Source organism: Anolis carolinensis, chromosome 2, assembly GCF_035594765.1.
Source record: "Anolis carolinensis isolate JA03-04 chromosome 2, rAnoCar3.1.pri, whole genome shotgun sequence".
NCBI lineage: Eukaryota > Metazoa > Chordata > Lepidosauria > Squamata > Dactyloidae > Anolis > Anolis carolinensis.
Genome location: NC_085842.1, coordinates 300,180,960 through 300,206,127, shown reverse-complemented (window position 1 = coordinate 300,206,127; position 25,168 = coordinate 300,180,960). Strand labels below are relative to the sequence as shown.

The window sequence follows — 25,168 nt, the reverse complement described above, 5'->3', positions numbered from 1 at the left end:
CATTGTCAAACCCAGCATCCTCATCAAACCCTTCAAAAGATTCTTCATCAGTGGGTTCAGTAAGTATTTGCCGAATCCTCTCCTGCTGTTGCTCTTCTATAGGATCTTGTTCCCGAGTAGACCTTTCTGCCTGCCTACTCTCCAACTCTCTGTTGTTACTACTATTCAGAGACTCATCCACAACATCAGTCCTGCTGGCACAAGGGTTTAATCCACTGCGCCACTGGGGGCTGGTACACTGGGAATTAAAAACCAATAATATCTGGAGAGGGGCATATTTCCTACCCTAACTTTTTGATGGATTATGTGTCCTAGAAAAACAGTAGTACTCTGGGAAACTCACTGCCACAAGGGATACCAAAGCATGTCAAGTGTGGCATGATTTTTGTGTGTGCTTGTTTCGAGTGGAGGAGGCTTGTATAAATCTTCCTGGACCAGTGAAAGAGGGAATCAGTCTCTACCTCCAAGATATTTTGGGGATGGGATCAAAATTCCGCTTAAAGGATGGTTTGGTTAATATGGCAGTTCCTACCTCAAGTGAAACATTGTAAGCATTTCAACAGGAAGCTAAAACAGTTCTGGTAAAATTGCCAACCTTCCTAAGGAACTTTTGCTTTCTGCATACTGCACCTAAGGCAATATTACAGTTGAATATGAAAATGTTCATTTCAGCTGAAACACCAGAGGGATTTTGAGTGAGGGATGGGATGAAATTTTATTAGGCAGGCAACATTTTTTTCATGCCCACTCTCACATCTTTACTTTCATACCTGGGCTGAGTATATAGGTGTGTGTTTGTGAGGTGGAGTTGTGTTCTTCTTTTGTTACTGGGCCTCTGTGAGCAGCAGTAGGTTTCTGTAAGAAATGTGTCTAAGAGTCCTGGAATCCTATAATTATAACTGTTTATACTTCCCCTCCCCCCTATACCCCAAAGCAAGCTAATGGCTCTGTGTGACATGAGAACCTCATTTATTCCATAGATATTGTTAAGAAGAGTGGTCATCCAATCCTTTATTTGCCAACCAAACATTTAATTTTTGTTGCGGGTGGTCCATCATGCCTTGTCAGATGCAATTATCACTTTGAAAAAACAAAAAACAAATGTAACACAAAACAAATGTAACCTCTCTCTTGATATGACAACAAGCATCTCGTGAGTCCCTCTCAAGTTACTGTATTTTAACTCCAATATCCCAAACCCCACACAGTTGGTAGTTTTACATGCTTGAAAACATTTTGTCCATCCACGAAACAAGACAAAAAGTTAATGATATACATTAGCCATAATGCTGCATTGTCTGCTTGACTTTTGTCATCTGTTTGTCATTCAGCAGGGGCTGACTTGGACAAAGCTCTAGTGAAATCAAAGGAAGCGGTGCAAAAGTCGAGGCAGTGATCGGATCACCAGGCATTTCACCGGTGCTTGTGTGGGAGTCCATTATAGTGAATTATCCCTTACTGTTGGAGGCTAATAGTAGTAGCTGGTGGATTCCATGTCAGTGTGGTGGTGATAGTGGTTTACAGTTTGAGCTCTAAAAGAGCTATCCTTGGTAGTGTCTACACCTTGGATAGTTCCTTCATAGTTCTGAATAATACCGGGGATGGATTCACTGTATGAAAACTCCTGCCATCCCTGAAGACAGGATTATTTTTAAAAGTTTAGCAAGTATAATCTGGACATTTCCTTTTTTGAGGAGAAAATTTTGGAGACAGTCCATTTTAGGGGAGATGCAGGTATTTTCTTCTAAGCCACCTGAATAAGCTGCAATCCAAATGAGAGAGAGATGGCTAGATGCCGGGACTCCAGAAGTACCGCATTTTAAGCTTGATAGGGCAGGGGCAATACCTTTTGGGAGGCAGGTTGTTATTAATTTGCCTACTTGCAGGGACTTGCAGGAGACATCAAATTGCTTTCTTTGTCCATTATCATTTAAGCATGCTTAAAATGTAAATTGCTTTATTTTTTACCAATAATTCAATACTCTTCCAATTTTGATTTTTAATATCTTTTAACTATGTGTGTTTTATTGATACAGGTAGAGTATCTCTTATCCTATATGCCTGGGGAAATAAGTGTTTTGGATTTTTCCAGACTTTAGAGCATCTGTGTTTGCATATACAGTTTGGAATTAGAACTCAAGTGTAAGCATAAAATTCGTTTGTGTTTCATGTACATTTTACACGTCTAGCCTGAAGGTAAATTTATAAACTATTTTTGATATTTCTGTGCATGACACAAAGGTTATGTACACTGAAACATTAGAAAGTAAAGTTGTCATTTTCTTGGCTACCCATGTAAACAATTTTGGATTTCAGAATTCCAGATAAGGGATGTTCAACCTGTTTTTCATTTGATCTCTAAAATCCTAAGTGTCCAAGTCTGAGGAAAAGATGGATTATGAATAAAATGATTGCTTGAAATATGAAACACAAGCACAATGTATACTTATGAATGCTTTCCATGAGTTCAGAGTAGCTTGTGCCAAAGTAATGGTTCATATCAGCCCCATTAGTTGTCATCATGACCTCATCCTGTAATGAATGTAGATGCGTGTGTGCCTTCCAGTTGTATGTTGACTTATGGTGACTCAATGAATTTCATAGGGTTTTCTTAGACGGTGAATACTCAAGTGATTGGTTTGCTGGTTCCATCCTCTGAAATATAGCCTACAGCACTCGGTATTCATTGCTGGTCTCCAAATCAAGTATTAACCAGGGTTGCCTAGCTTCCAAAATTAGACAAGATATGGCCCATTAAAGTATTTAACCGAATCATTTCAGCCTTTATTGTTTTTGCGATGGTTCAATGACAAGCATTGAACTAGATTATTATGTACACTTCAGACTGATAACACCTGAGGAGCCTCAACTACATTGTTGGTCCAATTTTGCCAGATCATTTTAGGGAGGCTGAGCCTAGAATTGGAAGGGGAGGAATTCACCCCATCTCTCTCTCTCTCCCCCCCCCCCTTCCCGATTTTGGGATCTATGATCAGATGAGGATAGGAAAATACACAAGCACTGTACTGCACATATGCTAATGTGGGGAAAATAGCAGCTGGAGCTTTATTGGTCTTACGCCAATCCCTCCCATGTAGTGATGGATCATACCCACAGTTTTATCCTTTTTTTTTTACAGACTCCTTTGTGAAGCACTGACTCAATGCAATGCTATGATCAAACAATGAAAGCTGAACTGATTTATTTTGTGACAAGAAATATCAAAAGACAAAGCTGCAGCATCAATACAGTTCTTTGAAAGTATTTTGATCTAACTTAATATGAATAAAACGACTTCTGTTCCCCACTACAGACACTGCACAGAAGACATACGAATTTATTTATTTATTTAGTGGAATACAATGTGAAGAGTGGGGTACATGTTGACTTGATGTACAGTTTTCTACTTAACTTGCTCTAACAAAATGAATCTCATTATGGTTATACTGATGAACTATCCACAGTTCTCTAAAGTTAAAGAGGAAACAAAAAGTAAAACAAAAAAAATCATATAGGCTTTTTTTCAATTGAACAAAGTTGATAGTATGTTTAACTGACGACTGCATTTACTCAGTGTAAGCCGTGAAAATAGGAGCACTCCATTAAAAAAATATACCCAATATTGCATTTCAGAGCCACTGTATATATTGCAATAAATGAAGAAAGATGTTGCTTTTTAGATTGGCTCTCAAAAGTTATATATACAGAAGAATAATAGTGGCTGCAGTCCTCAAGTCACTTGCTTCGGAGTGGATCTGTTCATTTTAATGTGATTATTCTAGGTAGTATTGGAGTGGGCAAGGGTAGAGGAGCACCAGCATCTACATTACTCGTGAGGGATTATACAGTTTTTATTTTAGTAAGGAACATAACTTTTGTCTTAGTCTTAGTAGATCATATTGTAAATTCATATTTTCCAACATTTTACAGATGAAAACTAGGACACGTGTAATCAAGCAACATCAGAGTGTTAATATTGCAAAGGTTATTAAAAAGCCTTTTGGAGGAATTGAAGTAACCTGAGGACAAAGGGGAAAGTGGGGAAAGGAGATAAGAACCAGGGCATTTTTTAAGCAGCTGAAAATGTGGGATGGCAGAGGATTAACTAGGACCATCCCTTACCAAATTGTAATAGCTGGAGGATATGTAAATCTTTTTCTAAACTGCTTCAGGTTGCAGATGGAGAATTGCTTGTTTGAATGCTCTCCTATGAAAGACAACCACCTTCCCACACATTAAAAACTAAATGAGAAAGCTAGGCTAGAGCCTTTTATACTGACATCTTGCTTTTTGTACACAGAGAATCTATATCTTCATCTCCACCTATTCCTATTTCTATTAGCATTCTCAGGTGATGGCTGGAGTATCAAGAATTTGCTATGCTTTCCAAGTCTCCAGTTAGGGAGACAAATCTCAGAGTGAGCACCTCTAGAACAAGAGAAGCTTTATGTTTTATATATGAGGTTGCGTTAAAGCTTGGGTACCCTTTCCAACCATTTCCAGCTAGCTCCAGAGCCGACTGGTGTTTTACAAAATGTTAGCCTGGAGAATGAGGAGGGGACTGGACACAGAACTGTTGATTAGTGGGGACATCATGTCACCTGGAGTAGGGCAGCAAGCAGAGTGTCAGAGTCATGGCCCATGAATGTCCCAGTTGCACAAGCATAATGTGGTGGAGGAACTGGGGGGAAAACGTCATGATGTGTTCTTCCATTTCCCAAGTACAGCACTTGGAAAAATCTGGATAGTCCTAGCAGGAATGGCAGTAACTGCTGCAGCTGCTGGATATATTTTTCCTTCTATTTTGTTTTTCTCCTTGGCTCTGGGTTGCCATGTTACCCCCATTTTGCTTATCTATTTCCATGCCTTCCATGCCCATTTCCAAAATCAGCTGGCCTAGAAGCACTTCTGGATCTTTCTCAAACCTTCTCAGTCTTGCCTCTATGACATTGCAAGGACATATCCCCGTGGCTTCACAAGAGTCTACCTTCTGGATTTCAGATTTTGTCCCTAAAATATTAACTTGGGAACTTAACATCTATATACACACAGGCAGGCATGTAGCTGGGGGGGGGGGGGCTTGAGGGGCTTCAGACCCCCCCCCCCCCCGAAATTCTCAGGGTGGTCCACGAGAAGGCCTTACGGGTACTATTATGTTTATTCATATCATGATCTGATCACCATGCTCAATATATCCCATATGCATGGGGGTACTGGGATAACGATACAAAAGGTTTGCTTGTGTAGATCCTCTCTCACTCAGACTCAGCCCCCCCCCCCCCCCCGAATCAAAATCCTGGCTACGGGCCTGTGCACAGGTGATGGCCAACTCCTTCTCTTTCTCAGTCTCTCTGAATATAGAAATGTATGCACACAAAACTACAAATATATGTTATCTGTGTGTGTATAATTAGATAAGTAGCAATAGATATGGATATAGTTGTGCATGGTTGACTGTTTCTCTGAATATAAAAGTAATTAATTACTCATGATCTTAAGTGCCTCAGTTCAGGAATATTTTTATCTAGTGATTTTTCAGTTCTCTGAGTCAAGAATGCATTAGAGGAGATTTTTTTTTCCATATTTCACATTTAAATAACAACTGATAATCAGTGTTGTGATTTCTTCATGTCAAGTCACTGTCAATGCAGCAGACAGAACCTTGCTGGAACACTTTCTCAGTAGGAAGTTGCATGATGAGGGCTTTATATCATAAATCTTTTTGAAGAAAGAGAAAAATGGCAAAAGCAGATAGAATGCTCTTGCTGCCTTCTGTTCAGAGGTAAAACATAACCTCCCAACCAGCAATGTATTGATGATAGAAAGTAACAAGAAGCAGCTACTTGTGTTTTGGTGATAAAGCCCATTCAAGCCTGTTGGCAACCTGGCATGAAAGGTTTCTCAACTGACTACCCCAAATGAACTTTGTAATTTTCAAAAGCAAGATCTCTGAGGAATGCAAACACACATTTGATGCTCAGTGCAGTGCACTCATGTGCAGGAAAATGCACATTTTTGATACTTAGTTTGATCATGTATTTCAGCAAAAATATTTCTAGTTTTAACTGTCCAATTGTAATAGGATCTAATACTAATGTTTGCCATTGGCGTTAGTATCACATGTACTACTTTTACATGTCCTTATTGCCATTGAAAGATGATAAGATTTGGCTCTTTTTTTGACTTACTTTTTGGAAGATTGGGAAAAAGGGTAAATTTATATACCAGATGTTATTAGCTCCACATACTCAATCCAGCTTTACTCTGAAAAGATATGATATCACAAATATAGGATGCTATATAGCTTTCCCCCCACAAACAATCAAGCAAATAGTTTTGTTTAAATTTCACCATATTTGGGATCAGGCATTGAACTGAATCCATTTGGCTAGAAATGCACTTTTGAGGACCAGTTCAACTTGTCCATTTTAAAACAGCAGCAAGAGTCTTCAGATGATGCATAATGGGAAGTTTTGTTCCTGTGAGGAACAAAGGCATCAAGGATGTTAGTGAAATCTGGCACGCAGGGTTCATGTTGTAACTCCCATGCATATCTGACCCTATTGATTTTAAGTGCAAAATTTAAAAAAGACAAAGTCGAGTTTCAAGAAAGACAAAGAAGGAAATAAAGCCAGAATGGGGATCAATATTAAACAAAAACCACCGCCCTAGATTTTCTTTTAAGCCTTAGAGATTATCTCCTCTTGGCTACTTATGTAAGCATTTGACATCTGACTTGGTTGATCTTGTATACAATACTGAAAGAAGGAAAACGACAATTACATAACAGGAAGCAACTGAGAAACTCCTTCAAAACAAACAAAAAAGAGAAGAAAGATATTTAACATCCTATTAAATAAATAATTTAGGGAGAAATACAAAGCCATGGCGTTAGCATACAAGGAGGGGACCATACTATTTATTTTGTTAGAACAGTTTTACTCTAATGTGCTTATATTTCTTAATCCTATTCATTTCTTCCACAACACCATCTCAGAATCTTCTTTATTTCTGCATATGATCCATGTGCTTCCAGTAAATGCTTGCGTGCCTCACTGTTCATTGGATCATCAGGCTTGAATGAGCAGTGAAGGTCTTTGATATGAGTTAGTATTCCATAAATAACTTCCACCGGACTTCATTCAATACATTGTCTCATGTCGTTTAAGTTCTATCGGCAAGATGAATAATAATATTAATAATAATAATAATAAATTTGTTCACACTGGAAGGAGCTCCCATCCCATTTGATCCAGCTTGTGTCTTGATTATAAGATATGACACAGAACTAATTAGAAGTACTTCATGTGCCAGCAGAGAGCACAAAACCTTCAAAGGCTTCCCTCCTCTTTTCAATCAAGCAGACGTCTGCACTGTTTCTGCCTTTCCTCTTCAAGAGGATTACAAAGTATTCCTGACAAATGATCTTTGGTTCAACTGCTATCAATAGAACAGGTCCTTCATCTGAGGCTCCACTACCATTGGGAGAAAATGAGCTGTGGTGTTTTTCCTCCTGGTTTTCTGTCCTTTTCTTGTGGCTCCTCTTCCGTTCAAAGCCACAAACATATGCCTTCCGTTGTGTTTCCAAATGTACGATGCATATGTATTGTATCCATTTTCTTCTATCCTCTCTTTTAGTTTACAGTCATTGTTAAACTCCCTCTGTTTGAAAAGAAAAAGACAACAGAGAGAGAGAGAGATTAGGTCAAAACTGAACAGATGCAAGATCATTTTGGAGAGAACTGGCAATTTCCCTTCACGTTGATTTTTACTTGACTGTTATTGTATGGTGATTATTTCTTTTACTTAGTTGTATCCTACATTGTGCCTTCAGAGTCTGGAGGGGAAAAATTATGGCCAGGAGCATTTGTTTAGCAAGTAACAAGCACATCTGTCTACATCAAAACATTTGTGATGCACACAATTAACACTGACCCGAAAAAGGAAATACGTGACCAGGCATGAGGGCAAAAGAGGACACCAATTTCTATAGAATATGCCCATGCCATAATTTAACTAGACATGCAATATGTTTCACCACAGTCGGGGACATTGGGACCACACGACCTGCATGGCTGAGCAGCCTGCAATCCAAGCACTAACTGTTGTGCCTATTCAAGGTCTCTGCTCTTCCTTCTTATTTGTTGGGTGGCATCTTGTCTGTTTTTAAGCTTTTTAGGTCTTTAACCCTTTCAACAGAGGTTTCCACTGACTGCCAACCCTTCAGAAACAGATGCTGATATATCTTATATTGGCTACTTAGTTGTGTATGTCTGGTCTGAACCCCCAGTTTAACAGTCAATGGCATCAGGTAATGGATTTTGAGAAAGGGGTCATGTTTCCAGCCCCCTTATTCCTGCCAGCTATTGGAGCCATTACAAGGAATTGAAAGAGGAATCCTGTTTCTGATTGCCATCGCATGACTTGCTGAGGGGTGGGACTAAACTTCATTATTCTTGTACCTTGATCAGGAGCTGAATACAGGCCATCCCCAAGTTATAAGCATCGGACTTACAAACAACTCATAGTTAAGAACGGGGGTGAGACAACGGGAAGTGAAAGAAATTTACCCCTTGGACGGGAAATTAACTCCTTAAAGTTTTCTTGGGGAAAAGGTGTCTCCACTGAAGCTTTATCTCTAATCCTTGTTTCCACAACAAGCCAATGTTTTTTCAAAACCCAATTATCATAGATACAGAAGGTGAGGTGAAATCTTCTGAACAGGGACACAGGCAGCAAAACAAACACCACAGGTGTGTTAATCCTTTCCTATGCTATCAAAAGCTTATGCACACATACACACACACACTGGCTGGAGTTACACTTAAAAATGTACCTGTTCTGACTTACATACAAACTCAATTAAGGACAAACCTATTTTGTTTGTAACTTGGGGACTGCCTGTACACCTCATTCACCTGATTCTGCTGCTGGCTGTTAAAATGGGTTGTTGAGGCTAATATGGGGAGGCTAATTCATCTACCATTATACATCTGATATGTGTTCAGATCTTCTTCTGATAACAATAATTATACCTTTGCAACATTTGCATTTAAATATACTCTGAAATACAGAGTTCAGAAATGTATCTGATATATTTTAAAGCCAAGTTGTAACACTGGGTAACTTTCAACTTTTGTTTTAATCTTTGGAAAGTGCACATCAGGTCAGCTTGTGTTCCAGTTCTTCAAGGCTCCTTAGCTGCATTCTGAATTAAATTTATCATCCCCAAACCTGCAATTAATTAAAACAACAACTACATACAGAAATTGATGTCCTTTCTAATTATACATTTAATGTTGTATTGAATTTGACCCTGCAGTCTTAGGACATTTGGCAATCAATTCAACTACAAGTTTGTGCTGTTCTTTTATTATATAAGTGCAATTTGCTTTCATTTAAAAAAATCAATTGATCATATGTGCAAGTTCCAAGTAAAATTAATCTGATTCCACTGGCCTGTTTTTTTCTTTAGACCTAGGATCCATGTCTGCTTTAGCTCTAGCATCCTTTCCCATGAAACAGACATGTCACAGATACATATGAATAACTCCAAGGAAGTTCAACTGGGCACCAAATCTATGAGTGGATTTTGTCATTATTGAGCTTTAACACGTGTTTTGCACATGGCTCATATCTCATTGAAAAGCTATGTTGGAAATGTCTGAGAGTGTTAGAAAAAAATTATTGAGGCTACTTTTCATATCCATCTGCTTATAAATGCCAAACTATTATACCATACCAGTCTGAATTCAATCATAGGAGGACTTGATGAAAATGAAAATCTAACTATGTATCCTGGAAACCATGCTGAAATAACCTGTTAATCATGGTTTTGGTACAAGGATACAAAATGTTCCATATAGCATAGCCAGCAAGGAAAAAAATCCTGGTATTTCCCTTATTGGTATTTTGATCTCAAATCCAGTCAGCAACAGTAAATCATGACTGTGGATCCTACTGTTCTTGTAGATACGGAGGCCTTTGGGAGAGAAACAGATTTTTTGCTAGCAGATATTCTTCTATTTGACTTATGTGAAAAGGAAAGAAAAATCTAAAAGTTTATTTATGATAGATTCTTTTCCTGCTATTCTAAGGGCTATAAACATTATGGTATAAATTGAAGGACCTATTTCAGTAAGAGCAGGCATACTGAATCAATGGCACAAGCATGCATTTATTTTACCAATTTCCCATTGATGGACTCTGTCTCCTGTAATTAAGTTTAATAACTGGATTACAGCCTAGGTTTATAGAAAAGGATATAGAAATACAAAAAGTGGGCATAAAAGTTTTATGAGTTGTAGAGCTGCAGAGTTATGAAATAGATTACTCTATTTATTCATATATAAGTCTAGAAAAGGTTCTTCTACCTCTGCTTTATGTCAATTTATAGCATGATTTAAATAAGAAAATTAAACATATGTTTTGCTGTGCTACACATTATGTATGATCATGTCATATTGAAATCAGGAAGGACCTCATCACATGAAGTTGCCCAATGTGGCGAGAGTGGGGGGAATCACCAGACATTGAATCTGGTGGGCAGCAGAGAATCTGTCACCCCATGCCTTGCATCGCTTCCAGCACAGCTTTCCTCATCCCATGGGGGAAACTGTTGCTGCCTGGCTTCCCCCTGCGCTCATCCTGTTACTGGCAAGGAGAACATGGGAAGCCTCCCATGTTCTCATTGTTCTGTCCTATGGCACTTTCCCCACAGTTCGGGGACAGAGCCCTGCCAGCCAGAAGTAGCTTTATGTCATTTGATGGGATCCGGCAGGCTCTGTCCCCAAACTGTGGTGAAAGTGCATAGGACAGGTAAATTTGCCCATGTGATGAAGTCCTAAGACTCATTTTTGAGTAGTCTTTCATAAAACTGAAACATGCTTTTGAATGAATAGTCCACCCAGACACCCAACTTGTTTACATTCACTGCACTTTATCATTGTCCCTCATCCTTGTTAGCTGTTAATATTTTTAATGAGACTTTTCCCCGCCTTCCCTGAGCGCCCCTATATTATCCTTGAGCCTCACTCGGAGTCCTGCATAAGCTTACCCCTGCACATACTGTACTTATGCCCAGGTTTTTAAGTAACTGATGTATTTTTATGTTGTTTTATGCTGTTTTATGTTGTTTTATACTATATTGCTATATTGTTTTTAATTTCATGGATTGTTTTAACTTATGTCGATGTTGGGCTCGTGTCCATGTGTGCCGCCCCAAGTCCCTTCGGGGAGATGGAGGCGAGATATAAAAATAAAGTTGCTATTATTATTATTATTATTATTATTATTATTATTATTATTATTATTATTACCCTAATTAAAATCACTGAAGATTTGACCCAATAATTTTAATTCTACAAAGTACTTTTTGCAATTGTACTACTGAATCTTGCAGTTATCATTGCAAGACTTAAAAGGGAGTCAAGACCCTGACAAATCCCTCCCAATAATGGTGACAAATCAGTTCAGAGGGGGAAATAATGGCTTTGCATGCACCTCATTCTTCCTTATAAACTACTGTTTTCCTCCTCCTGCCCCTCCCTCCCCTCCTCCTCCTCCTCCCCATCTCATCCCCAGGGCCGTAGCCAGAAAAAAAAAATTCGGGGGGGGGGGTTTAACCCCTAGCACACACCCCTCCCCACTACAAACCTGTCAATATCTGCTTGAGATAGTGCCTGGAGGGACTCTTAATGTTTTGTGTCTCATAGACTTAGCATGGGGATTTGGTTAACCAGTTAAAATTCATGAGTAAACCAGGTTTTTTTTATAACCTGAAAAATTTCGGGGGGGGGGGTTGAACCCCTAAAACCGCCCCCTCGCTACAGGCCTGCTCATCCCCACCCCCCGAGTTTGGGTCTGAAGGGACAGCATTCAGCTGGGGTCTCAATTTGTATCACTTTTCTTTTGTTATTGCTAATTTGGATTATTCAAATGCAAGTATTTTTTAGATTTGTAAATTGCAGTTTTGCCAACCTCAGATCCAATACTCCACAATGACTACTGCAGTCATGCTTTCTGATTGTGCTATGTGATCCTATGCTACTGTCTTAATAGAAGAAATTTTGGTAAGCTTGGCAATGGGTAGAAAGAAACTGCAGATATTCTGCACCTGAGAAAAATGTTTTTTTTAAAAAAACTCCAGTAACATTGCTGCTACATGCCAGCTTTATTTTAAAATGTCACATCATGGTTTCCAGGCTGTGTAGTTTCTGAATGACAGGTATTTATTTTTATGGGAAGCAATGAAGCTGTTATATTTGTTGTAGACTTAATTCAAGAAGCAAATATAAACATTTACAGAAAAAATGAACACACATTTTTCATCATCCCAGATGGAGAAAGAGAACACACTTTTCCCCATTCAGCTGCTCATATGTGTCCCCAGTGAGGTTTTTTTCCCCTGCCCAAGAGGGAAGGAGGAAATAGTATCTGGAAGGAATGGCCTATAGCTCAATGGCAGAACTCTGAACCTGCAGTGCAGAAGTTCAGGTTTTATGTTTGGTATCCCCATTTAAAATAACCTAGTAGTGGATGTTGTGAAACATATGCTGGCAATTGACCAGCAGAATTATGTAGAAAGTGGACAAGAGCTGTAGATCATATGATATGTGTGCTTAACGTCTCAGGTTCAGTCTTTGAGTCCATTCACACTACATAATTATAATGCTACATTCAATTTTAACTCCTATGGCAATTTTCAATGGAATGCTAGAGAGGGATGAGACACTCTCAGCCAGAGGACTCTAGACTACAAATCTAAGGATTCTTTGGGATGACACCATGGTAGTTAAAGTGAAATAACAATGCTTTAATCGTATAGTGTAAATAGACACCTTGCTATCTCCAGGTATTCTGGGAAAGATTCCTACATGCAATGTTGGAATGTCAGTATCTACGACGCAAACTTTGTAGGCTATTAGTAAAAAGCAAACTTCAGACAAGAGCCCATACAAATCAACATCATCTGGAAACTAAACTTTCTTGCTGCCCAAGTTCCTAAATGTGTTTCCCGCAAAGTAAGTCTAACCAAGGACAACTGAACTATGTATGTTTAAACCCTAGGATGTGGGGTTAAGAAAGTGAAATATACTTACAGATCCATAGACCTTTCCATTCTTGTTCATGGCTAGATAATAATTGCTTTTAATGGATTTCACTGCCACAACTCCAATGTCCACAGATGTTATTGCCAATATGCCTACAACACAAGAAAAGAAGGAAAACAAGAGTGGTTTAGGTCTAATAATTTGAATCTCATAATTAAGGAGGGAGGGTGAACAGAAGATTTCACGGATAATAAATATGATAAATAGCTAGAATTAAAACAGATCTATTTGAACCTTACTCAAATCCTGTTAATATGCAGGGCAACCTACCAACCCACCAGTTTCAGAAACTTTCACAGCAAGTATATATACAAATGTTGTTTCAATTATGATGTTTCCTCTCCTATCCTTGTGTTTTAAATTCCATAAATATTGAAACAGCTCAAACTCTTCTTAGTGTAGATTTTCACTGAAATTTATCAAAAGAGACATCTAAACCACAGCATTAAATTAAATCTATAGCATATGTCAACAGAATGGCAGATTCATCCCAACAGGCAGAAACAGTGGTAAGCACTTTCTTCCTTATTCCTTATAGGACATTTAGATAAAAACTAAATCTCTCAGCCATATAAAGCTGATACACTCACTTTTGGCAAGTGTGTTTGACATTCTGGGGCTATGGTTAAACTAAGTCTGATGTCCCACACTGTCGTGCCCTCTCAGATAACATAAAAACCACACTGGTCTGTTTGCAATAAAATGTGTTTAGATTTTCCCCACTGAAGCAACTACGGGCACAGTTTCATTGCAACTTGTGGGGGAATGTTTTGCTCTTCCAAATATATCTACGGAAAGCAGATTTGCTCAGTTTTCTCCTCTTCCCATTGCAGTCTATCAGCCACACAGACTATCCAAATATAAAAGTACCAAGAACCAATTTGCACTATCCTTTGGCTTATAGCAAGGGGCTGAGTGGTTGTGCATGACAGCTTTCTTCTTGCTAGTTAGGTAGTCATATAATTTTCTGGCTTTAACTGTATGGTCTGTAATATAGACTATCTGGCCAGAGTTTAGTAATTGAGTGTAGTAATTAACATGATAAAGGCTTTGGGTGAGGTGGTGGTAAAGCTGCTGTGATTAAATTTCAGAGGTTGTGTGTGGAGGTCCCTCCACTAGTTCATGCTGTCAGTGTTTCTGTATGATCCTGGCTATGATTCTGCCAACTAGTCCCATGTTTCCCAATGCCTTACATCAGTGACTGCTGGTCTGATCGAACTAGTCCCAAGTTTACTACAAGCAAAAAAAAATGGGCAAGGAACATGTTTTGGCAACATAGAAAAGATGGATATATCTAGAAGGGCTACAAGCATATATGTTTGTACTGTGTTCAATTTAACTGACTTCCAACAAAACCAACAATGTAGTGGAACCCATGATGGCAGCCTCCAGTTCTATTTGTTTCAGCAGTTTACCTACAATATGTGGTGCACATTCCAGGCAACAGGTAATAGTGGTAAAGATGGCAAATGCTGGGAAGCCAGAAGTGATCTTTCTGGCAATTATAATATACACAGGTATACAACAGTGCATGCTGAGGTATAGCAGGGACTGAAATAATGTGGTTTTCCCATAACTCTAATGCAGCCTTCCTGCATTACTCAGAGTTTCTCATATTGGCACTACTAGTGATGGTGATCTGTAGTTGCTATCCAACAACATCTGGATTATTGCATGTGTTTAATCTCAATGTATATAAAAGGAAACAAAACCCAAAAATCCACAAAAGACTAATACCCTTATTGGTGAACAGAAATGAACAAAACACATGGTGTATATTTTGGTTGGTGATAAAGGTATCACCTTTTTGCAGATTTTGTTATAATTTGGTTCATGATCAAATCTGAATACAGCTACTCTTGAATATGTCCTCAATGTATATAATGTGCAGCTTATAAACATAATGCTTCCTTATGAAAATGTTTTTTTGGTGTCCTCCTAATGACTGTATTGGGATTAATAATATGCTGACAAGATATTTATATGATTGAAATAGTTGACAGAAAGAAATATTAAGAGAAACATAAGAAAATGGTGATTTTATAATAACCACACACATGAAAGTCCTGAAAGTACCTTTCTGAATGAAATTACATAATATCTGGCAATATGCTTAGGGGACAGGACCTTCTTTCTTGTCACCTTTAGCCAAAATTCCAGCTCTAAGCTTCTTATTACTTATTGGGATGGTGACCTGGTTTTTAGGCTTACAGTGTGATAATAGTTAAATGTAGAAATGTGTCCAAACTACATTCACTCAAGGCTTAATAGTTTAATAATAGAGCCAAAGAAGTCTAAAAATTACAGCAGATTTTTGTTTTCAGTAACATTTTGTATAACTTTTGTGAAGACAGTATGTACATATGTGTGCATGTTTGTGTGTGAGATGGGGAAAGATTGAGAGAGATTCAAGTTTACTCCTCAAACAATAAAAGAATAAATTTTGACAGGCATAGGCAATTAATGTGGTCCATGTGAAAGGGAACAGCCAAAACATTTTATTTTCCCTTCTGCCACAGGATTTGTGAACTTAGTACCATGCTTGGCATCTGTTCAGCAACCCAACTAACACGTACCAAAAAAAAGGGAGAAAAGCAACAACAACCAGCTCCTGCTCCAAACCTCTGTTGGCACTCTGATGTGAACATGCCGCTCCCAGTGAGCATGACTAGTTCCTTGCATAGCTGGAATCAGCTCTGTGGCTTTCAGTCAAGCTGTTCAGGCAGAGTTGTGTCTGATACTGTGGTGAACAAAAATTCATGGGAAGTGTTTGTGTACACCAAAGCTTGCTATACATGCAGTGAGCATCTGGGCTGCAATACAACAATGTAAGCCACAGAGCTTGTCAGAAAAAAAGTTAAACTGGGATCAAACCTCTGCCTAATTTTAATATACTGACAACTTGCAAAGCTGTATTAGCCAAATCAATGTGCCCTAGTGTCAGAGCCACTAAATGGGTGTTGGGTTTAACAGTAGAGGATGAGCGTGTTAAGTTTGGAGAAAAGAAGACTGAGAGGTGACACCATAGCCATGTTTAAATATTTGAAATGATGCCATATTGAGAATTCTGAAAATATGCATAACTAATAATGTGGATAAATACACTTTCAGATACAAAAAATGTGAAAAATGCACACAAAATATGCCAAATTTCTTTATAGAAAAAGAAAGAAAGAAGAGAGGTCTTGCTATTCAATATGGAAACAGGACAAAATGGTAATGCTGGTGGTGAACTGAGAAACTCAACAAGAGTAAAACTGCTAATTTTTGACATTGTTATGTTGAAACGTATAATTTTGGGTATTAAAGGTAATAAATAGCCATTATATCTATGAAAAATTGGTAACCTTAAGTCACCTCTAAAATTCATCCTGGTTGGTGATCATCATATTACCACGTTGTTAATTGCAAATTTTGACTGCAACATGTGAAGAAGTACTTTTGAAACTTGCCCTTAATCCCCCACCTGCCACCTTGGCTTTATTGGTAAATGCTAGGTTCCAGTCTTATGAAATTTAAAAAAGTCCATTCATAATTTTAGAATGATTCATATTTTTAATATCCCTTCCCCACTGGCACTGTTCTATTCCTTGCAAGTGCCTGCAAACATACAATTAAACACAATTAAACTTTCTCCAAATCTTGTGACAGTGAATTTGGTAAATCAATTATGTATGGTATGAGGAACTTATTTTTGGAAATGTAGGGCCCTTCAAATAAGTTACAGTAGAGTCTCACTTATCCAACATAAACAGGCCAGCAGAAAGTTGGATAAGCGAATATGTTGGATAATAAGGAGAGATTAAGGAAACACCTATTAAACATCAAATTAGGTTATGATTTTACAAATTAAGCACCAAAACATCATGTTATACAACAAAATTGACAGAAAAAGTAGTTCAATACGCGGTAATGCTATGTAGTAATCACTGTATTTACAAATTTAGCACCAAAATATCATGATGTATTGAAAACATTGACTACATAAATGCATTGGATAATCCAGAACGTTGGATAAGTGAGACTTTAGTGTACCATTAAATTTAATATTTTTTTCTAAAAAAAAAATCTCTTGTTTTTCAAAAATAACAAGAATGGTTACTTTTTGCAATATCTGAGTTTCTTTTATTCAACACCATAAGCCCTTACCTGTTACATTAACCTGTGTTTTAAAACTGTAATTTCAAACTGTTTTCTAATCTGATTTTATTTCTATAACTGCTTCGCTAAAGAGCTGCATTTCACTTTCCCAGGGTGTTTGTGCCCCACTTTGTGCTGCTCACTTACTTAGTGGACCATATTACTATCTAACCATTTATGACCCCATCACATGGGGTTTTCCCCCCTCCCTAGGATGCTGCCGAAACACAGCCAAGACGGAGCCTGTCAGAGCACATCACATGACGTAGGGCTACTTTTGGGGTGGCTCTGTGGATGCTGTGTCTAGTCCGCATGCTAAGAGGCAGCCCTGAGAACACGGGTGCCTACTTGTGTTCTCATTGAGTAAGCCAGGGGCAGATGGGAAATGGGAGATGATTTATTTATTTATTTTTCAAACTTATATGCCGCCACTCCCCTAGGGCTTGGGGCGGCTTACAAGAACCGGCTAAAATCAACAATTTAAAAACATCTTAAAAACATCTTTTAAAAACATCTTAAAAACATCCTAAAAGCACCTTTTAAAACATCAGTAACAGAACTCAAAAGCCTGCCGAAACAGGTGTGTCTTACATGCCCTGCGGAAGGCCGACAAGTCGCGCAAGGCACGGACTTCAGGTGGCAAGGTGTTCCAGAGAGATGGTGCCACTGCTGAAAAGGCTCTGCGTCTAGTTGCTGTTAGACGCAAGGTCTTAAAACTGGGAACTTCCAACAGGTTTGGTCCTCAGAATGGAGGGATCTCTGGGGTTTGTAGGGAGTGAGGCGGTCCCTCAGGTACATTGGCCCTAGACCATGTAAGGCCTTAAAGGTAAGTACCATCACTTTGAAAGTGATCCGGTGCTCAATTGGTAACCAGTGAAGCTGCAGTAAGATTGGTGTTATGTGGCATCTCATCGGGACTCCCGCAAGGAGCCGGGCATGATAAGGGCATGATGCGGGGCATTGCCTGACAGTTTTCCCTGCTGCCCCACAAATTCGCCCCACAGCCTGACAGATTCCTCGCTGTCCCCTGGCTTAAGTATCTGCATGTGATGAGATCCATAGTGAGGTCAGAACTTCATAACTAGAAAAATGCCACTTTTGGGGGTTGAATTATAACAGCAATGTATTGCAGTTGAATCATTATGTTAGAAAGAAGAATTAACTGGAAATAGACCATTATTCTTTCTAGTTACTTCCAAGTACTGAGGTCACTTGGGTGCTCTTTCGAGGAAAGCAGATGGATTGAACAAATTAAATCTGAGCTAATTTTTTTCCAGCAAAAGGCAAATGGAACTAATTCATAGACAAGAACCTCATGCAAAATGGACTCCAGAGCCACTGCTTGTCAGAAACGCCACATTTATGGCAATGTTTCAATGATCTTGAGTTGTGGAGTGCACCAAATGTTAAATTCTTATAGACAGAATGGGGCCATTTGACTTCTGGCTCATAAAGATGACAGATACTATTGCAGCTTTTGAAAGAAAATAAAAAATAATCCATCTTTATCATTATTTGCTACCTTCATTTGAAAGGCAGTGAAGGGAAATGGGATGGATGTACCAAATGGTCCGCTCAACAATTTGTACTGAAATCCTGTCTTGGAATTCTAGAGTTCCCCTTGCATATCGCAGATCACATCTTTTTCAGTGTAGCCACAGAGGACATATTTTCCTGATTTGTGATTGATAGGATTTTGTTCATCTCCCCATTACACAACAATAGGGACAAACATAAGCCATTATTTCATAGGGATTTTTTTTTGTGTGGCTTCTTTTGCAATGCCAGATTGGATTAATTCTTCACTATATTAGCATTTTCAAGGAATTTTATTAGTTTATGCTCACATGATTTTAAATTCAATTATACATTTTTATCATCATATGCCTGTGAGGATTGCAACAGACTAAAATAAAATGCAGTTGCTAGTGCAATAAGTCTGTGTAATCTTGGGTTTCTGGGGAGCCTTGCTCACTGACTGTTGAAGTATTAAACAGAAGACTGTACATATTAGAATGGGCAAGCAAAGTATATTGCTTTTGACAAATTCCAAGAGCTGTTCAACAGTGGAACTTTCTGCCTTGGAATGTGGCAGAAGCTCCTTCTTTGGAGGTTTTTAAACAATGGCTGGATGGCCATCTGTCAGGAGGGGGGGGTATGTGCTTTGATTATGCTTTTCCTGCATGGCAGGGAGGTGGACTGGATGGCCCATGTGGTCTCTTCCAATTCTATGATTTTTGTACACAATGCAAAAACTTTTCTATTTAGACTTGATCACATTCTCATATTAATCCATTATATCCATATTTAGAAAACCCAGAACAGCTTATCAGAACTAAAGTTAAAATATTTACACTATATGCCACAGGAATTAAATCTGGATGTGTTCCATTATGTTTGCTGAAATCAAGTCAGATAAAGTGTAACATTAAGTGTATCAGATTGTTGTAAGGAATGTGGGCACAGTGGTTTTCAAGGTCATGTGATGCTAACCCTAAAGAATAACAATGGTTTTCATATCTGAATTATTCTTTTTTTACACAAAAAACCTTTTTGAGTATAGACTTTACTAGTAATGCTAGGTTTAGGTGAGTTTTAACTACAGATGATAAAGAAGGTAGTAAATGAATAGGTGAATAACACTCCAAAGTAGAATTGCCTGGTGAAGAGAAAATGCACTCTTTCACCTCACTCTCCTGCATGCAGTTAATGTAATAGGGTTTAAGCTTTAAATACCCTATCTTTAATTTTTTTTAAAAAAATAAAGTATTTAAAGGCCAAGGGGCAAGGTGATTTTATTGGTTGCGCAAGGAGAAGGCATAGAAATTGGAAGATTCTGCTTGTGTTGGGCTTATTTTAGTATAGTCATGCACCTAAAGGAGGTGTTGATATCACTATTTGTTTTAATGGAGTTTTTTTAATGGTTTCACTATTTTCTACCATATTCACAATTATTTCTCATCCATATTTCTCTACTGCATGATTTTCTGATTGAGATAATTTCCACGGATAATACTGGTTTTCTATTACTGCCCTTCAGCTTCTGGGTTGTCATACTAAAATAAACAGAGAAGTCTCTGAGAATAGTGCAACATATTTTTGTAATGCTTGCCCACCTCAAAACATGGTTGCTGCATGCATTGGCTAGAGTGGCCCACTAAATCTCTCAGTGTGGTTAGTTTGCAACATATGGAAGCAAATTAACACTGGGAAATATTCCAAAATCACGATCCCCCGAGTTTTAGGTACTAGGATACAGTCTATCATTTCATTTGGAGTACTTTGTAGATTGTGTGAATAAATAGCTCAAGATATACAAAGGAAAGACCACTAAAACTTCTGCCTGCTGATGGATGAAAATGTTTTACAATTCTGGAAGATGCCAAAACCCAGAGACAATATGTTTTAGAGGGAACAGGGATAAATGAGTTCAAATTCATTCTCAGCCACAAAGTCTAAAAGCACTGTGTTTCAGGCCAAGCTGCACCATGGGACTGTTGAGTAAATAAAATGGGTTTAGTCTTGGTTCACTGTATAGAGCTCATCAGATGAAAAGTGAAATATGAATATGACAAGCAAATACATGGTTCTGAAAAATCCTAAGTTGAAAAATATTTCTTCATTATGAATTTTAAAAATAAGTATAGGCAGGGATTTTTTTGCTGACAGGCAAAGACTTTGCAATTCAGGTAGGCTTTTGCTAAATGCTACCAAGAGAGTTTTAACTAGATAGTTAATTTTTTCAATACAGCTTTAATATTACAATTTATTATGTTTTTAATTATACCACTTTTACATTTTGTTGTGAGGATCCTTGGATTTCTCTTTATGGGGAAAGAAGAGCTACAAATCACATCAATATTTCTAGCCCCCACAGATTTTTTTCATGCAAATTCTGCTGATTTCTGCATTAAACAAAAAAAAGCTCACACAATTGTATCCTATTTTATCCAACAAAAACACATACTTTGCCATAATTATGTTTTTTTGCTCACACTGGTGTATTCTTTGAATGAAATTTGGAGATGTGTGAAAAGCGAAGGTATGTTTTATTTTAATTTTAATTTCCTATTCTAGTCTTGTTTGAAATTACTATTCAACTATTTATTTTTCCTTGGATCAATAAAGTTGTTAATTAAATATTCAGAAAGGTAAGACCACCAGGTTTCCAGATCCCACTTTCAAACTTCAGGCTATTGTGGCGTGTAAGGCAGATACCATAAGATTTAGTAGTTTTGTTCATTCATTATTCTCCTCTTTTACCTCTATAGTGAGGGACAGAAATTGGGCTGTATTCCAATATAATTTTTGCCCTGTTATTTCCTCTATTACTTCCCTGACTGTGTTGTAATATTTTTGAATTTCAATGCAATCCCACCACATATGAGAAAATGTACCAGTCTCCCCGCACTTATGCCAGCATTTATTAGAGATGCTTTCCATAATGTGTGCCAATTGTAAAGGGGTTCAATACCATTTTGACATTATTTTCCGTTGTGTTTCTTTGATACTTAGGTATTTAATTTTTTGGATTTTGTCAATCCAGAACCTGATTAAATTCTCGTCAAAGTTTGTATCTTGTTTCCAAGCCTCTACTAAAGTATATTTATATTGTAGAATAAGGCTATTAATTCCTTATATATTTCCCCATTAATTCCTTTCTTTCTATTTTCCAGCTAATGGTTCTATCTAATAGGGCAAAGGTATGTTTGAGCAATAGGGGACAAAGCAAAACCGCGTAGCAACACTTAATAGTAGATGCAAAACTGAATTTAAGGAAAAGGAATTCTAACATGGTTTGTACATATGCTCTTCATCAGGACGAATTAAATAAGATCTAATGATTCTGCCCTTTCAGATCTCAGGAAACTGGGAACAACATCCTCCTGTTTGTTACATCTGTGAAGCAGCAACCAAGAAAAAAGCTCTAACAGGCTGTTGCCATTTGACCTGTTTGAGTGCAGTTGCATTAAGTTGGTGTTTCTGATTGATTTTAGTGATTGTGAAGGAGAACAAGTATTGAAAGCTCTGAGGTCTTTAGGGTGGCTCAGGCTGTAAAAAGAAAAGCATGGTTTTAAGGCTAACAGCATTTTCTTCTGCAAGTTGTATAAAAAAAGAAGACTTCATTATAAATGACAGGCAAAAATGTAATAAATTCATTTTGGTGATTCTCGGCAGTAGTTGCTCAATTCAAGTCTAAATTCTCTGGAATTTTTAAAAACACACACTTGTGGTCTTTCTAATTGTTTTAAGGCAGATAATACACTTTTTATTTTTGTTTTTTTGCAGTTCAGAACTCTGTAAACTACAACAATTATGGTTAATCCCACTTGACCACATCCACTGTAAAAGCATGGTTCTCAATGTCCAAATCATTTCCAATTCATTATAATTAGAAACACTCCAAATATCAACATGAGATATGCCCTGTAGTCATTGCATGTGCTGACTTTATAGATCCGCAAGTCTGAAGCCTATTCTTCAGAGGAGCCAAATATACTTACCTTAAAATCAACTGTTCTTTTATAGTTAAAGCAAGTACTCATTATATAAAATGACAAGGGAACAAAAGAATGGCTGGGCATCTCACTCCATAAAGAGGGATCATTAAGAGGAAGGCTGTGTGGTTTTGTACATTGTTTCCTAACCTTTTCACATACAAAATAACGTGACAGAAACAGAATCTATATACAGAAAATCACAAGCAACCGTGGAAGGAGTCAAAAGTTGGCTCTGATAATTAAAATAGAGCTGGGGAGGGAGCGCGAGATGGCATACATAGACTACTGCATAGTAGACTACCGAATAGACTACTGCAATACGCTCAACGTGGGGTTGCCTTTGAAGACTGTTCGGAAGCTACAAATGTTCCAATGGGTGACAGACAGATTGCTCACCAGAGCAGCATACAGAGAGCATGCAACCCCCCTGTTGCGTAAGCTCCACTGGCTGCCAATCTGCTACCGAGCACAATTCAAAGTGCTGGCTTTATCCTATAAAGCCCTAAACGGTTCTGGCCCAGCTTATCTGTCCAAACTTATCTCCCTCTATGAACCACCATTGAGTTTAAGATCATCTGAGGAGGCCCTGCTCTCGATCCCGCTTCCCTCGATTGGCGGAGACAAGAGACAGGGTCTTCTCAATGGTGGCCTCTTGGCTGTATAACTCTCTCTCCAGGGATATTAGATCAATCCCCCGGCCCCCTACCTTCCGCAAGAGAGTGAAAACGTGGCTTTGTGACCATGCCTTTAGAGGACTGGTGCAATAGATAGACTTGGAAAAATGTGCAATGATCATTGGATTATGCTCATGGACTATGTGTTAAACTCTGATTTATATTGTTTTAAATGTTTTAATAGGTTTTAAATGTACTTTTAATTTCTATTTTAATATTTATTTAAGTGTACATTGTTTTAAGGCATCAAATCATTACTTGTATGTAAAGCCGCCTTGAGTCCCCTCCGGGGTGAGAAGGGCGGGGTAGAAATATCATAAATAAATAAATACATTGCCCTCCCTTTCTCCAGTTCCTTTACAAATTAGAAGAAGCACAAAGGAGACAAGTGGTCCTGGTCAACTGCTCTAAATACTATACTGGCTCTGATATACAACAAACCAGTAGAAGAAACAAGTGTTGTAGAATACTTTCAAAGTCTACAAATAATTTATGAATAGGTGGCAGTAGAATTTTGGGAGCTTACATGGGGAATATAGGAGAATATATATTGAGCAATGAAACAGGGTAAATCAGTTGTGAAAAAGAAAGAGAGACCTGCATGGCTACCATTATCCACGTAATAATACTAGTTTTGGTCAGATTTAATGATAAATACCTACAAGAAAGTTCCTTATCATCTATGAGCAGCTGGCCAGGACACTCTCAAAGCAGTGCACTTCTATCTCCCTTCATAAAACCACGAAGTAGATAATGTAGACAGACCAATGCCCTGGATAGAAGCAATAACTGAAAATCACAAAGTGAAGGAGGCGCCTGTGGGAACTCATTCTAATTTCAGAAGCAATGTATCTATGAGAATTATGTTATTTTATTTGGTGCTACAAGTAATGCTTTCTGGTTGCTTTTAAAAAGTTACTTTTGAAGGACATTTTAGTCATTTTAAAGGATTTCAAAGGAAATTTTAAACTTCAATTCCATTATCTTATAAGAGGTTCCATCAGAACTCTGACATACAAAAAACCTATTTGTCCTTACTCTTCACATTTTTTCTGACACTGAAATCAGAAGCTGAATATATTAAGGTATTCAGAAAACCCTGTAAGACAGTGGTTCTGTCCCCAGGTGTTTTGGTTTACAGCTCCCAGAAATCCCAACCAGTTTACCAGCTGTTAGGATTTCTGGGAGTTGAAGGCCAAAACATCTGGGGACCCAAAGGTTGAGAATAACTGCTGTAAGATCATTTCTATCTCTTTTATTTTTGATGGTTATTGTTAAGGTTCAATATAATTTTTGTCAAGTGTTAATTTTTAAGTGTTGGTTGTTGCTGCTGTTGTGTGCCTTTGAGTCATTTCTAAGATGCCCCTATTGTGGGGCTTTCTTGGTAACGTTTTTTTCAGAAGGAGAGTGAGTTTGCCTTTCTCTGAGAATGAGACTGTGACTTGCCCACGATCACCCAATGGGTTTCCATGGCCAAGCAAGGATTTGAACCCTGGCCTTCCAGAGTCCTAATCCCAATACACCACACTGGCTCCTTTTTAATGTCTCTCTCTTTTAGTGTAGATGCTTTTTTTTGGTTAGTATTTAAATGTATTATAAACTTCTGGGGAGAAAGCAAGTAAGAATTCCAAAATCATATATGAAACATTACCAATCCATAATAGCTTTTTTCATATTAATAGTGAAAGAGTAATAAAAACATAAAGCAGTTGGATCCAGCATTGGATGCATTTTTTCTTAA

The 25,168-nt window shown here is 38.0% G+C and overlaps 1 protein-coding gene across 2 annotated transcripts in view; it reads right to left on the bottom strand.

Annotated features, from left to right (window-relative positions):
• Positions 1-3,326: 3,326 nt before the first annotated feature.
• The window catches only part of fgf10 (fibroblast growth factor 10), a 140,259-nt gene continuing 118,417 nt past the window's right edge, over positions 3,327-25,168 (bottom strand). For both annotated transcript variants that reach the window (XM_062972426.1, XM_062972425.1), the window contains exons 3-4: positions 13,101-13,204; positions 3,327-7,662 (exon numbers count right to left, since the gene is read on the bottom strand). In XM_062972426.1, the coding sequence (XP_062828496.1) occupies positions 7,444-7,662; positions 13,101-13,204 (323 nt within the window). In that variant the 3' untranslated portion in view covers positions 3,327-7,443. The remainder of the gene's footprint in view (positions 7,663-13,100; positions 13,205-25,168) is intronic.